This window comes from Camarhynchus parvulus, chromosome 8, assembly GCF_901933205.1.
Source record: "Camarhynchus parvulus chromosome 8, STF_HiC, whole genome shotgun sequence".
In the NCBI taxonomy this organism is placed as follows: domain Eukaryota; kingdom Metazoa; phylum Chordata; class Aves; order Passeriformes; family Thraupidae; genus Camarhynchus; species Camarhynchus parvulus.
The window spans coordinates 11599996-11613021 of NC_044578.1; the positions used below are offsets into that span (position 1 = coordinate 11599996).

At 39.8% G+C, this 13026-nt stretch overlaps 1 protein-coding gene across 2 annotated transcripts in view; it reads left to right on the forward strand.

The window, feature by feature from the left end:
* The window catches only part of AK5 (adenylate kinase 5), a 98369-nt gene that overhangs the window by 81362 nt on the left and 3981 nt on the right, over window positions 1–13026 (forward strand). For both annotated transcript variants that reach the window (XM_030953965.1, XM_030953964.1), the window contains exons 11-13: window positions 3954–4117; window positions 5109–5225; window positions 9016–9177. In XM_030953965.1, the coding sequence (XP_030809825.1) occupies window positions 3954–4117; window positions 5109–5225; window positions 9016–9177 (443 nt within the window). The remainder of the gene's footprint in view (window positions 1–3953; window positions 4118–5108; window positions 5226–9015; window positions 9178–13026) is intronic.

Here is a 13026-nt window from a genome sequence, read left to right on the forward strand (position 1 = left end):
AATAAACTTGTAAGATTTAAAATAGAGGCATCTCAGTCTGCCTGTATGACACTTTTGCTCTAGCAGTGTTTCTGGCTGCAAAGCTGGTCCATGCATTGCTCATATTGTGTGTTCCTGGCCCCGCTCACTCACAGCAGCAGTCCCAGCTCCCTCTGTCATCGTTAATTCTCTGCTGGTGATGCTGTGCTCTAGGTCAGAGCTGTTCATTTCAGTCACATGCCCAGGCTCCTTGGCCTTCCCACTCTGGGGGACATTTGGGCAGGAGGGAGGAGAGCTGAGACCTTTGATCCAGGGCTGACTGCCGCTGAACACCCAGAAGTGCTGCTTGGGCAATTGGTTGTTACCACACTCACAGAGACACTCTTTTTCTCTCCTTGAAGGACTCTCTGTGAAGCATTTCTGCAGTCAATAATTTAAAAAGTAACCACCTAAGTCAGCAGTGCTGCCAGAAAGTTATTTACCAGAAGATCCCCTCTCACAGGCCAATGAATCAACATAATGGAAGGGAATATTGCTCTAAGGGATTGCATAGACCTTTTAATCTGGCCTTGTCTGCAGAAAAGCAATATAGAGAACTGCATTTAATTTCTGTGTTAGTACTCTGGTTCCATATTCTTGCTTACCATTTGTATCAAAAAGCACAAAGGGACACTCAAAGAGTTCTGTTTCCAAGAATAACCTCACTGATTAATACAATGTTCTTAATTTCTTTACCTGCAATCTTTGGATTTTTATTAAGTTACCAAATGAGCTTTAAAGCAAGGTCCACTGCGCTGAGCAGTACTAGGAAAATACAAAAGCATGCTAATATTGAAGAACTGCTGGTAGTTCTATATTGTCCTACGGGTCACATCACACTCCTAATTCCTCTGGCTGTTTTCTAGGCTTTAGCTTCTTCTCTGCATAACATATATAGAAATCAGAAGACAACATGATTAATCTGAATAACAAGTTATCATGAACCTACACTTTTTTCCCCCCAAGTATACGTAGGCAGATCACAAGATGACAGCATAGAGAAAAAATAACAGTGTTCACAAAGAATCTTACGCCTTCACAACAAAAGTGGGGATATATTTTTCTACTAACAATTGAGCCATTGGGAAAACTCGATTGCCTTTTTCAATGCCTCAAATGTTTTCCATATGAAAAACACTGTAACAAGTTGCAGTGAAGTCTTAACTGAAAAAATCTTTTTGCTAGCCTTTGTCATGTTTCTTTTGCTAGCCATGTCATGCAGCTGTTATCCCAGATAAACTTTCTTCACATTATTTTTTTTCTTTAGAAAAATGAATAGATTTAAGAAGAATATCCACTAAAAGAACTGGTACAACTTTTGTAACACTACAAATTCACTGTGAGCTTCATGGCTGCAGGATTAATTTGCTGTTAAAGCTGCTTATGTAGCAGTGTTTTAAGTATGTAATCTGAGCAAGAAGGCAACACCTAATTAGTAAGAAAATGCACTTTCACATCTTTTCTCACCTGAATAGCTCTATTCCAGTCACATTAAGGAACTTCAGAGGGAAGACAAGGTAATACTTTCATTTCAGAGATGTAAATTAATACTGGTGTAAAGGCCAAGTTGTGCTCAGCCCTCAATGCTGAACTTCCTGGGGAATTCAGTCTCTTCTCAGATCATGCCAAGCAAGAACTGTGGTCTCTTTCATGGATAAGAAAGCACAAGACTTGATAAAGTGGGTTGCATGCATTTGTCAAGCAGTGGGATGCTCTGCTACTCATGAGATGAATCTAAATTAATACCAGTGGCCATAAAAACTACCAATTTTAGCACATAACTTAATCAAATATGTTTTTACTCTTTAAAGAGCTCAGCATGTTAATCTCTGCTTTGTTTGAGCTCTTCTATAAAAAATGGCCATTTTAATCAATGTTTTGGAGCAACACTCAGTATGGTGTATGCCCTGCATATTGTGCCATTCTGACAGTGTTCTCTTTTAAAATACTAACACACAAAGGTATTAGAAGCACATCAAATTTTTTGAATATTTACCTGCTAAAAACCAAAAAATGTCCTTGTCTTGTTATTTCTAATAAGAGATTTAGTAATTTTGTGTATGAGTAGAAATTATGAAACTTCTCATTGGGCTCTGCATTCAGAAGAGAAACAGTTATATAAGAAAAAGAATACAATAATCTTTATAGCTGGGGTTTTTTAATACTGCATATATACACCAAATAAATGGGATTAAATTACTGCACTGTTAGCATATTCAAGGCCAGGAGACAAAATGTGTAAACAAACTTACTGATCCAAAAAAAACCCAAAACAGGCCAGAAGTACTTTTAATTGCCACTCTAATATTTAAGGGATTCATTACTAGTAATTTGCCTGTAATTTTGTTACATCTGTTCCTTTATAGCAACTCCTATTTTTTCCTTGTTTTCTTTCAACTAGTGTTTTTAGAAAACAAGGATGTTCTTCATATTATGGCAACAGAAAAACAGGGTGCAACCCACATTGGCTAGAAGATAAGCCTGCAACAAAGATAGTTGTAGAAAATTATAGCACAGGTGTGATTCTCACACCACAGGCTGGTTATTCTCCTTGTGAAGCTGAAGTAAAAGACTGCACATCACAGAACGCAAACCCCTTCCTTTGATGCTAGTCCTTTTGTGACCCAGTTTTTAGTCTCAGCTACAGTACTGTAATTTCTCTGAAAATTATATGCTCAGAGCAATTATTTCTTACATTGAAAGCAAAAGTTAGAAGAAAGTTCAAGCGAGGCAAGAGACAGTGCTAAATTTGTTCTATTGTGAGCATGTTATTCCTGTATTTGTTTGTGGAAGGATAAAGAAACAGGAAAGCCACATATTTTCTAGCATCCTAAATACATGTAACTGTGTAGCCCTACCTGCAAGTCCCAGCAGTTGATAAATAACACAGGTCACCTGCTGAAAAAACCCTACTGAAAAGAGTTTGAGCATTGTCTCCCTCCAAGGCTGTAATTACCTCCTACTGCAGTAGATGTTTTGAACAGATCCATCAAAGGCTGCAGAATTGCTGCTACACGCAGAGAGTTTTCTCCACAAACTCCCAGCAGGAATTGGCCTTCCCGCCCGCCATGCCCTGGCACCGCCATGGCGCCTCAGGGCCTCACCTCAGCTGTGCCAGCGGCGCTGACAGCGCCGCGCTGGGACACCTGGCAAGCGGCTTCCAGAAGGTTCCATGGGCTGTCCCTCTCTCCAGCCAGGCAGGGGTGGCTGCAATGCCTCAGCAGGAGCCTGAAGAGAGAGGCCTTCCATGCCACGGCTTTTCATGCCATGGCTTTCCGTGCTGCGGCCTTGGAGCGGAGGGAGAAGCGGCCGCCGGCATGGAGGAACTGGGCCAGGCAGCGCCTGCGCCTGCAGAGCGGCACAGGCAGAGCTCTGGGCTCTGAGCTGGGGGCTGCTGGCTGGCCGAGGGAAGCAGGAGGCTGGAGGAGCCATTCCTGCCAGGAGGACACCCCCAGCGTTCCCGGGTCAGTGCCCTTCCCCTCCTGGCGCTGTCTCCCACAGCTGCTGTGGGCAGGTGCAGGTGGGCGCACGTTGTTATTCCCCTCACGGGGCTGCAGTGAGCATTACTTGCTACGATTTGTTGCAGCTGTCAAACTGAACGAGTGCAGAGTGAAAGACCCTTTTCCACAGGCTGTTTCATGTTTTTCCTTAACATGCTAATGGTGTTTTAGGAACAAGTTCTCCTCTGTTGGAGATTTCACACTATTGTGACTCCTTCAACTTCAAAACATTTGACTCAGCACTGTAGTTGTATCAGAAGGGATATATATGTATATGACTTGTTCTACTGTAGACAATTTCACTACCAAAAAAAAATTTAAAAATTGCAAAACAGTCAGTGTCATCAATTTCCTCCCATTTCCTTAGTGGGTACAGTTTGAGAATTGGAAGATCTTTGCTCTTTTCTAATTCTACTTATTTTTTCCCTCACATAGGTGGGCCTGGCTCTGGCAAAGGTAGCCAATGTGAACAGTTAGCCAAGAAATACGGATTTACTCACCTGTCCACTAGTGACCTTCTCCAAAATGAATTATTGTCATTATCAGAGAGAAGTAAATTGATCAAAGACATTGTGGAATGTGGTGAACCTGTGCCTGGCGTGAGTCATGGTTTTATTTGGGGTTCTAATGGTTAAACAAAGGCAGTGGTAGGTATATTGTCTAAACCACTGAAATAGATACTGGAGCTGATGGTTCCCATTTCAGTAAAATTAATCTGTAACCTCAGGGAGACATTTCCTCTTTGCCAAAGCTGTGGCACTTGTTTCCCTTTTCAGTGCCAGTATTTCTTTATGTTTCACATAGGCAATAAATCAGACATGAAATACAGTGAGACAGATGCATTGCAAAATGTAAGTGCAAGTACAGGAAACAGAAACTTTATGTCCTTTTTATAGTGTTACATTTCAGATTCAGAGCTGGTCCTCTTGGCAGCTATTTTAAATTACAGTACCTGCAGCAGTTCCCTGCAGAGCTGGCTGACATCCCAGAGTAGTTGGACTGCAGCTTAATGGAGATTGTGAAGGCAGAGGGTGTTGTTCTCAGCTGGACCTGGCTTTTACATGGCAGGTCCACAGTCCCAGCTCTTGGTGGGTCTTCAGCAACTGCAGCTAGGTCAGAGGATGTGTTTGTTAATGAAAGATACTGGGAAATGTTGCTCAGGGGAAACTAAAAGCTGTGCTCAGGCTTGATTTTGATTGCTTTGCTCTTCAGTGTGTTTGGTCAGATGGGGTCACTTTCCATGTAATATAATTACACCAGTGACATAGCAAAATGCAATCAGATTGGAAAATGCTGCAGCAGGACTCTAGAGTTTCACAGGTATTAACATTCATTTTGAAACTATGAAATATTCTGACCTATCTGGAGGGCATTTTGGGAAATCTTGGGTGGATTGCAGCATCAGATTTGTGTGGCACAGCCAGTCCTGAGAGAATAAGAAGCAGGGTGCCCTGCTACCTGCAGGACAAGAAAAACACCTGCATTCACAGAGCTGTTTTCAAGGGTGTGGGACTAAAGTCAGTGCAACAAACAAAAGGTATCAATCTTTCCTTTTAATTAACCAAATAATTCCCTCTCTTTCCTATACAGGGTATTGTTCTGGAGCTACTGAAGGAAGCCATGATTTCCAAGCTAGGGGACACAAAAGGATTCCTGATTGATGGGTATCCCCAAGAGCTGAAGGATGCAGAAGAGTTTGAGAGCAAGGTGACCATACAACTGTAATGCTGCTGTAACTCCTGCAATTCTGGTGCTGCTTCAGTCCCTCTCTTCAGCTGATTGCAGCAGGGACATGTGAAAAGCCAATCTCCTCGAGCTGTGCTGCTGATCACTGAAATTTTGGCACCCCATCAGTGCAGCAAATCTAGCTGTTGACCTTACCTACAAGGAATCTAGAATACAAGGAGAAGTAGAGTCTGATTTTATCTAAATTTAATGTAAACCAGAAACAATTAACATTTAGGGGAAAACATCATTTTAGAACCAGTTTTCTGGTTCTAGTGGGTAGTGCTGTACTTCTCATGAAAATCTGATGCAGGATCACAAAAGTATGTATCTTCACAGTTAATATTTATTACCAGTAAGCCAGCTCTGCTAAAGCTTGCTGTCACTTGCAGCAGCCAAACCCAGATTTAATTTTTGTGGTGAGTAACAGGTGGCACAGCCATAAAAAGAGCGTTCTGCAAGTGCCTGCGTGGCAGCTCCGAGAGCTCTCGATTTCCCCAGTATGTGCTGAGACCTCGTGAGAAGCCTCAGCCGTGCATTTCTCAGCCTGCAGGAAATACTCTGCCTAAGCCTATGAATGAATCTGCCAGGGTTTGGGAGAAAAGAAGTGGTGAATTAGGGATAATAGTTAGTATATGTTACATCATATTACACTCCAAAAATGTCCTAAACAAGTTTATAAGGTAATAAAACTTTAATGAATCCCCTGTTTTCTTGCAGAGCCTTTAGCTGCTTTATTTATTTAGTTGATTACCATAAATGCCTAGCAAGATTTTGGCATCAGAAGCCAGACAAAATAATGAGCAATGGGTTTTGCTATAGAAGCCATTCACAGAAATGTTGACTTACTAGTCCCTTTAATAAAATGCTTTAGACTATTAAAAAGATGCTGGAGATTTCTCTCATTTTGTGTCTAAGGAGGAACTATTTCAGTAGTGCTGTTTCTCTGGCAGGCATACATGTTGGTGTCCTGTGGACACTCCTCTATATTATGAAGTGGGATTTAGAGACTGGGGTGTCCTGCACTGAGATATTGCAGGCAAGTAAGTCCTAATGCATCCCGTGCTGAAGCAGAGCTCCTTAAGTTCCCTGAAAGCAGCAAAAGATCCCGTAGTCCTGGACTACATTTGGCATTTGGAGTAAAAGACAAAGACTCCAAGTGACTGTTTTGAAGGTGCTAAGTCCCCCCGTTGTGCCTTGTATCCACTTTGCACAGGCTGACTGTGAGCTGCTCAGTAAAACTGTGAAGTTTTTCTCAATGAGTCGTTTATGAGATAATGCTTTGCAGTTCTTTCCAAAGGGCGATGAGAAGTTCTTAAATTATAACTGAATGAAAAGAGGTGCACATCAGGCCTTACTAATTAATGGCAGCAAAGTACAGATGAATAATGCTACATATTTACATGATATGTGAAAACTTTATAATTGTTAACAAAGACTCTTTAGAAGACATCAAGAATAATGCTCATGTTTCAGAGCTTGACTCATAAACAGAATGAGCTATGCAGAAACAGCTGATTCTCCAGCCAGTTTTACCCAATTCCCTTCTTTGATGCAATTGTATTTACCCAGCCATAATTCTACAGAAGCACAAAACTCTGTTCCCTCCTCAGTATTTCTACAAGGTGAAAAAACATTTTTAGATTATATATTCCACAGCACCAGGATGGAAGTACCCAGTGAGACAGAGTAAAGACCCAAAACATTAGACTTGTTTGTTATGTATTATTTAAGCTAAATTGAGTTGGGAAAATCATAAAAAAATCATTTTAAAAACAGTAGCAAAAATTGCTGAAATGCCTGATAAGGGCATTAGTTTCACTTTTTGTCGGTTTTAGTTTGGAAGGAAGATATTTCTGTAATGGTTTGAATTCCAGATAGCAATACTGAAACTTCTAAGAAAACCATGTACATTTTTCAAAAGCAAATCAGACTGAGTGTATCAAGCACAAAGCTATTATCTGATCCTATCAGTCAGTAGAGTCCTTCATATCCTCATTGTAAGGTGATGATATAACTGATAAAAGGAATTATTTCCCATTTATTCTATTACAATTTGGAACAGACCATGGAATTCCTCATGTGAAACTAGGAGGAAATAACTTCTCACCATCCTAATCCAGTTTTACAAAAAGGGCATTTGTTTAAATCATTGATTAAGCCCACATCTTTTTTTTTTTTTAATTCTCTATGTCTCTTGCCATACTAAAACTGCCTTGTTGGCTTTTTAAATCCCCAAACTCAGTACTGCTAATTGCATTAATGTTTTCTGTGTGGAAAAAATGGGTAGATAAAAGCCTGTCATTGAACTGTCTGACATAATCCCTTGGCTTCAGCTTCTCCTAGAAAGTCATTAAGGGTAGTAGAAAGGTCAACACAATCCAGACATCCTCAGTCAAATGCAGAAGACCTGACATGAAATATTTACTTTAGAATATTTCTTCCTTTGAGGGCTGTCAACAAAGATAACAATGACAATTTCCATATATCAGTCATTTAGACTTCCTTTACTATAGCCATGGTAAAAATATGATTTTGTAATTGTCACTAGTGTGAAGTAATCTTTTTCCAAAACCTCTCACTTTTTCCTAAAAAAGTGTTTTCCAGATCCCTGCTGGAAAGGGAAGGAATGAGAAAAAGACTAAGTGTGTCATTGAAGGATTAAATACATAACTGCATGGAAAAATAAACTTTTCCCCACTGATCCTGTAACACCTTTATTTTGCTTGAGACAGTGGAATTTATGGCTTTGGACTCAGCCCAGCAGGTTTTGCTCATACAAAATCTTGTGTCAGAGAGTACTGTGCCTGAGCAGGGTGCATGACAGTGCATTCCAAGATTTATGCTAAATTACATACATATTTTTCAGTGTTTCAGGGAAAGAATGATGAGGATTTGTGTTTAGAACTTTTGGCTCTCTCCTGAAATACCATAAAGAACATTTTCCTCCTTCTTGCCATTTCTTTTTTTCCCATTATATACTGCAATATCTATGATCAAATGTAGAAAGAGATGTTTATTTATGACCTTTTCCAGGCCCAAGAATCAAAATAAATAAATCTGTATTTATTTTTATTAAAGGACAGACTCTCCCTCATGACTAGTTTGGCACTAGCCAAACAGCATTAAATGACCAGCTTCCCACAGAATTTGGAAATTACTTGCCAATTTGAAAATGCAGAGAAATTTATCACATCCTTCCTTTGCAGCATGGGGAGGAATGGTGTGGGTACACTGCAAACAAGGACATAAAATACTGTATGACATAAAGTAATTCACAGGATGTATTCCTGTGAATATTTGATGGTGTCCCTGGGCCTGTTGTTACTCATTTCCATCTCAAGTGGGTACACTTTTATGTGAACATTTCCTGCTACTGCATCTTGAAATACTAAGCTAAGTTTACCACTCCCTTTTCACACATTGAACAAAGAAAAGGCTACAAATATAACTGAGTCAAGTATTGCATAAGTACTTACTGTTTGCATCAAGCAAATAGTGAACTGACACTCTTGAGTCCAAGTAGCCAGAATTTGTCAGATCCCATCTCTTTCACTCTCTGTGTAGAGCCCAGGCAAGCACAGCTTTGCTCCTCAGTGCTGATATCCCTTAGTGCTGCCACAGTGAGGGGTGGTTGTTAATAAGCATCATTTCCCCATAGACAAATACTATTTGCTCACAAATTCCTTGGTGATTGTTTTGGTGTTATCCAAACAAAATCTCTTTTGCTGGGCCCGTGCTTTGAATGTTTATTGTTTTCCTTTGTCTCTAGATTGGGGAACCAAAGCTCGTGCTCTGCCTGGACTGCTCTGCAGAAACCATGAGCAGTCAGAGCTCTGAGAACACTGAAACCACTGAGGACAGGATTGAAAGCTACTACCAAGCATCAAACCCTCTGATTGCATACTATGAAAGCAGGACACAGTTATGCAAGGTAAATACTTGACCTTTTAAATTAAATTATTGCTTTTTCCTTCAATTATATGAGCAGTATTTGGAAAACAGTGACATGTCGTCATTTATGAACTGTTCCCACACTTTTCAGTTGTTCTCATTTTACAATTCCCTGGTTTGTTTGCAACTTTCGCAAATTTCTGAGTTCCACAGTACAGTTTGAAAGAATAAAACCCCAGATTTATCCTTAGTCAGAGAACATATCCTGAATCAATAACTTGTCTGTGTAGAATCTCTTATTTAAAATAAATTCTAGAAAGCTTTTCTTTGAGTATTAGGATTTACTATATAAGGGCTTTCAGAATTAGGATGAAAGATTATGTTAATCCAAAGCCCTTTAGTAAAATTTTCAAAACTGACAGTGTATATCCTGAAATAAAACAAGCCTTCATACAAGAGAGATCTTTTTGCTGGAATAAATAACATAGTTATATTAATTTCAATGAATTGCCTCAGTTTGCACCTGCTCAGGATGTGATATTTTAAGCATTCTTTTTATTCTATAATCAATACTTGAAGAGAAGCAAGAAAAAGTGCACTTAGCTGGCACATCTGTAGACTCATTTACATAGGATTTTGGGTTTATTTCTCTGCTGTGTCATGGCAAACTGTCCCTTAGTTCACCTACAGAAAGATCTAGTCCTACTGCTCTGTCTTGTCCTAAAAGAGTAAGAATCCAATAACAGTTTCTGGAAATATTATGGGATCTATTTTTTCTAGGGGCTGTAGCAAACATGTAAATCATCTGCCCCAAACTTTTCTCCTTTGCAAAGTTCCCAAAAGAGGAATGTGCAGCTAATTTATGCACCAGTATCCCGACCTGAGGACAGGGTAAATGACACAATGCTGAGAAAAATGATACTCAAAGGAAGAGTTCTGATTTGTGGCCTTTCCTTACCCCAACACCAAGTGCACATAAGACAAAGCCTAAGTGTCAGAAAAAAGTTCATGCTTACTTTTCATCTTTAGGCTTACAAAGGATTATGTGGTTTATTTGTTTTTTTTGAGAAGCTATCTTGCCAAAATTGCAAGGATGTGCTAAGAATTCAGTATAATACACAATACACCAACACAGCACAATGCCAAGGAAAACAGAGCTCTCTGTCTCACTATCCTATTCCAGGGAGCTGTGCCTACCACGGTGTTTCCCTTTTTGAAGCATCAGGGAAATGACAGCCCCAAAGAGAGTGAAACTGCACTTAATACTTTCACACAGATTTTGCAGTCATGTTCTGCCTCATTTCACTTGACATGGACTTTCTTTGCCCTTCCTTAATGCTTCTGCTGCAGGTTCCTGCTCTGTCCCCTACATAATGGCAAAATATGCAGTCCTTTCTTGAAAGCTGGTCGCTCATTAGCTCCTCAAGGAACCTGCCAAATCTGTGGGTCACAGCTGGAAATGTGATTTGTACTTGTACCATTAGTTTTGGGGAAACTGACATTGTGTGTTTGTATGTTAGAAAATACCTGTGCTTTGCTGTGTCTACACTACTTTTACTTACAGTGTCTGTACATTGTCTGAACTTGCTTCTGGTGAATGTGGTGTTTACCATATATCCATCTTCCAGGTGGAACCATTGAGTATGAAAGCTCTGTAAAATCTGCTTTATAAACATTATTGTGGGAAATGTCTTTTAAAACTATTTTTGTGGTGAATACATTTAAGCTACATGTGCTGAAGAAAGCAGAGAGTCAAGGGGAAGTTTGCAATTCCCCGGGCACGGTGTTAGTTTCTTATTTATAGAAACAGATTTTACACCCAGCCAAGCATTCACATTAGCAGCCACTGGGTGTTCTCTGAATGATGAAAGGAAATTCAGGTGGAAAGCAGAAAAACTGACAATAATAACTTCTGATCAAATATATCAAATATAACTTCTGACTGCCTATTTTTTTTTTTTTTTTGTGCAGGCTAGGCTAAAATAGTCTTTGGTTTTTTTGTTTTTTTTATTTGTAATATCATGCACACAGAAGATTGAGACTTTACCTAGAGGCAGTCTAACATGTTTTTAATATTTTTCTTTCCCATTTTAATTAAAACATCACGTATTTTCAGTGCTGGGGATTTGTTCATTCCTAAGTGGGTTTATCACTCTCCAACACTGACCAAAGCTGGCTGAAGATGTTAGTGCTGCCATGGAGATGCTGCTGCCTCTGTAACTCTGTTTCCTGAGAGAACTGTGTGTGTTTCCTATCCATTTCAGACAAAGTCACCACTTAATTTACCAATGTTGATTTGAAGACCCCTTAAAATAAATTCTCATCTGCATTCTGATAAACTGACTGAAGAATGAAGGGCAAAGGCAACAGTGTCCTCACTTTTCTACTGAGGCATTCAGGTTCTAAATTGTGTTCTGGAAGGTAAAGTAGTTGAGACTAACAAGTTAGAAATTTTTCATTTTTTTTTAAATTCATGTTTTGGAGATTTAATATCCCATAATTTCTCTTGTAGTCAGTTCCAGAACACCCACCTAAGGAGCTGCAAGTAGCTGCTTTTCATTAAAGACCTTGTACTGGAGATGCAAGGGCTGAAAGCACTGCTTTCTAAAACACTGCCTGCAAGCTGCCTGATCCTGTGGGGATCAGGTGCTTCAGATAAATGACATAATATGAAATGAAACAAAATGCATTATAGTAGCAGTAAGCAGGTAGACACTGATGGTTTTAAATCTATTTCTCAGTGAGTTCCAAGGCACCTGGACAGAAAAGTGCATCTGAAAACTTAGTAGACACCTACTTGTGTTTTGACATGGCTAAATGTAAATCCCTTTGAATATATGGCTCTCTCTCAACTGAGAAGAAAAGGAGGGAGAAAAAAGATTGTTTTTAATATCTGACTCATCCTTTAAAGCTTTTTTGAAGTGACAGTATGTAGGAGGGTAGTAAGTAAAAGAGAAGAGCAATGCCTTGGTAGTCAAGAAAGACAGCCTGGATGCTACCTAGCTAACATAAGACACCTGGTAGGTGTCTTACATACAAGTTTCCTATTCAAAGTCTGAGGAAAAGGGCATAAGTATAACAAATAAGCCAAGCAGGGCAGAGCAGAGGATTAAGGGTGCCCAAAAACTTTGACTCTTTCAGACCACATGCTATGAAAGCTTAGCCTAGAAAATCCAACAGGAGTTAGGTTTTTTTCTGTTCTTATTTCCTTTCATTATTTATTTTCTCAGTGCTGTTCTACTATTTCTTTCTAAAATCACTTGCAGTCACATTTTCCATAAACATTATGAAAGAATATGTGACCATCCACCTTCTCCCCGTTTTCCACTGTGAGCCTTCCCTTGCTGATGCCATTCTGAGTGCGTGCAGGGAGGGGTGACCTCCCCCTTTCCAGGAGGGGTAATCAATGGCAATAGCGAGAGCAGTTACGTGGTTTATTTCCATCTTTTGAAAGGTTCTCAGAGATCCATTAACCCTGATAGATAAGGATGTGGGGAACAAAGGAACAAGTGATTCTCTATTCCCCCCTTGGTGCTTTGTGGCCCATTAGATGAGAAACTGATCTAGAAAGATCCATCAGAAGCATTAGCAGGGGATCATGGATAAAACAGCAGAAAATGCATGTCTAATATGAATAGGTCTGGGGCAGTGTGTTTCAATCCATTGCTGTGAGAACCAGGTGCTGCACAGTCTCAGAAGATTTTCTAACACACTCTAGTGACAAAGACATAGTGACAACACAGTTGAGCTTGACTGACCTTCAGTAAGAGGCTTCTAACTACTGAGTTCATTCCGGAGTCTGTCCTCAGCCATCCTCTCTACAGAGAGTTAGGTTCTTCTCAGTGGCAGTATATGTTAGAGCTCTAAATTTCAAAACCTACAACAAAGG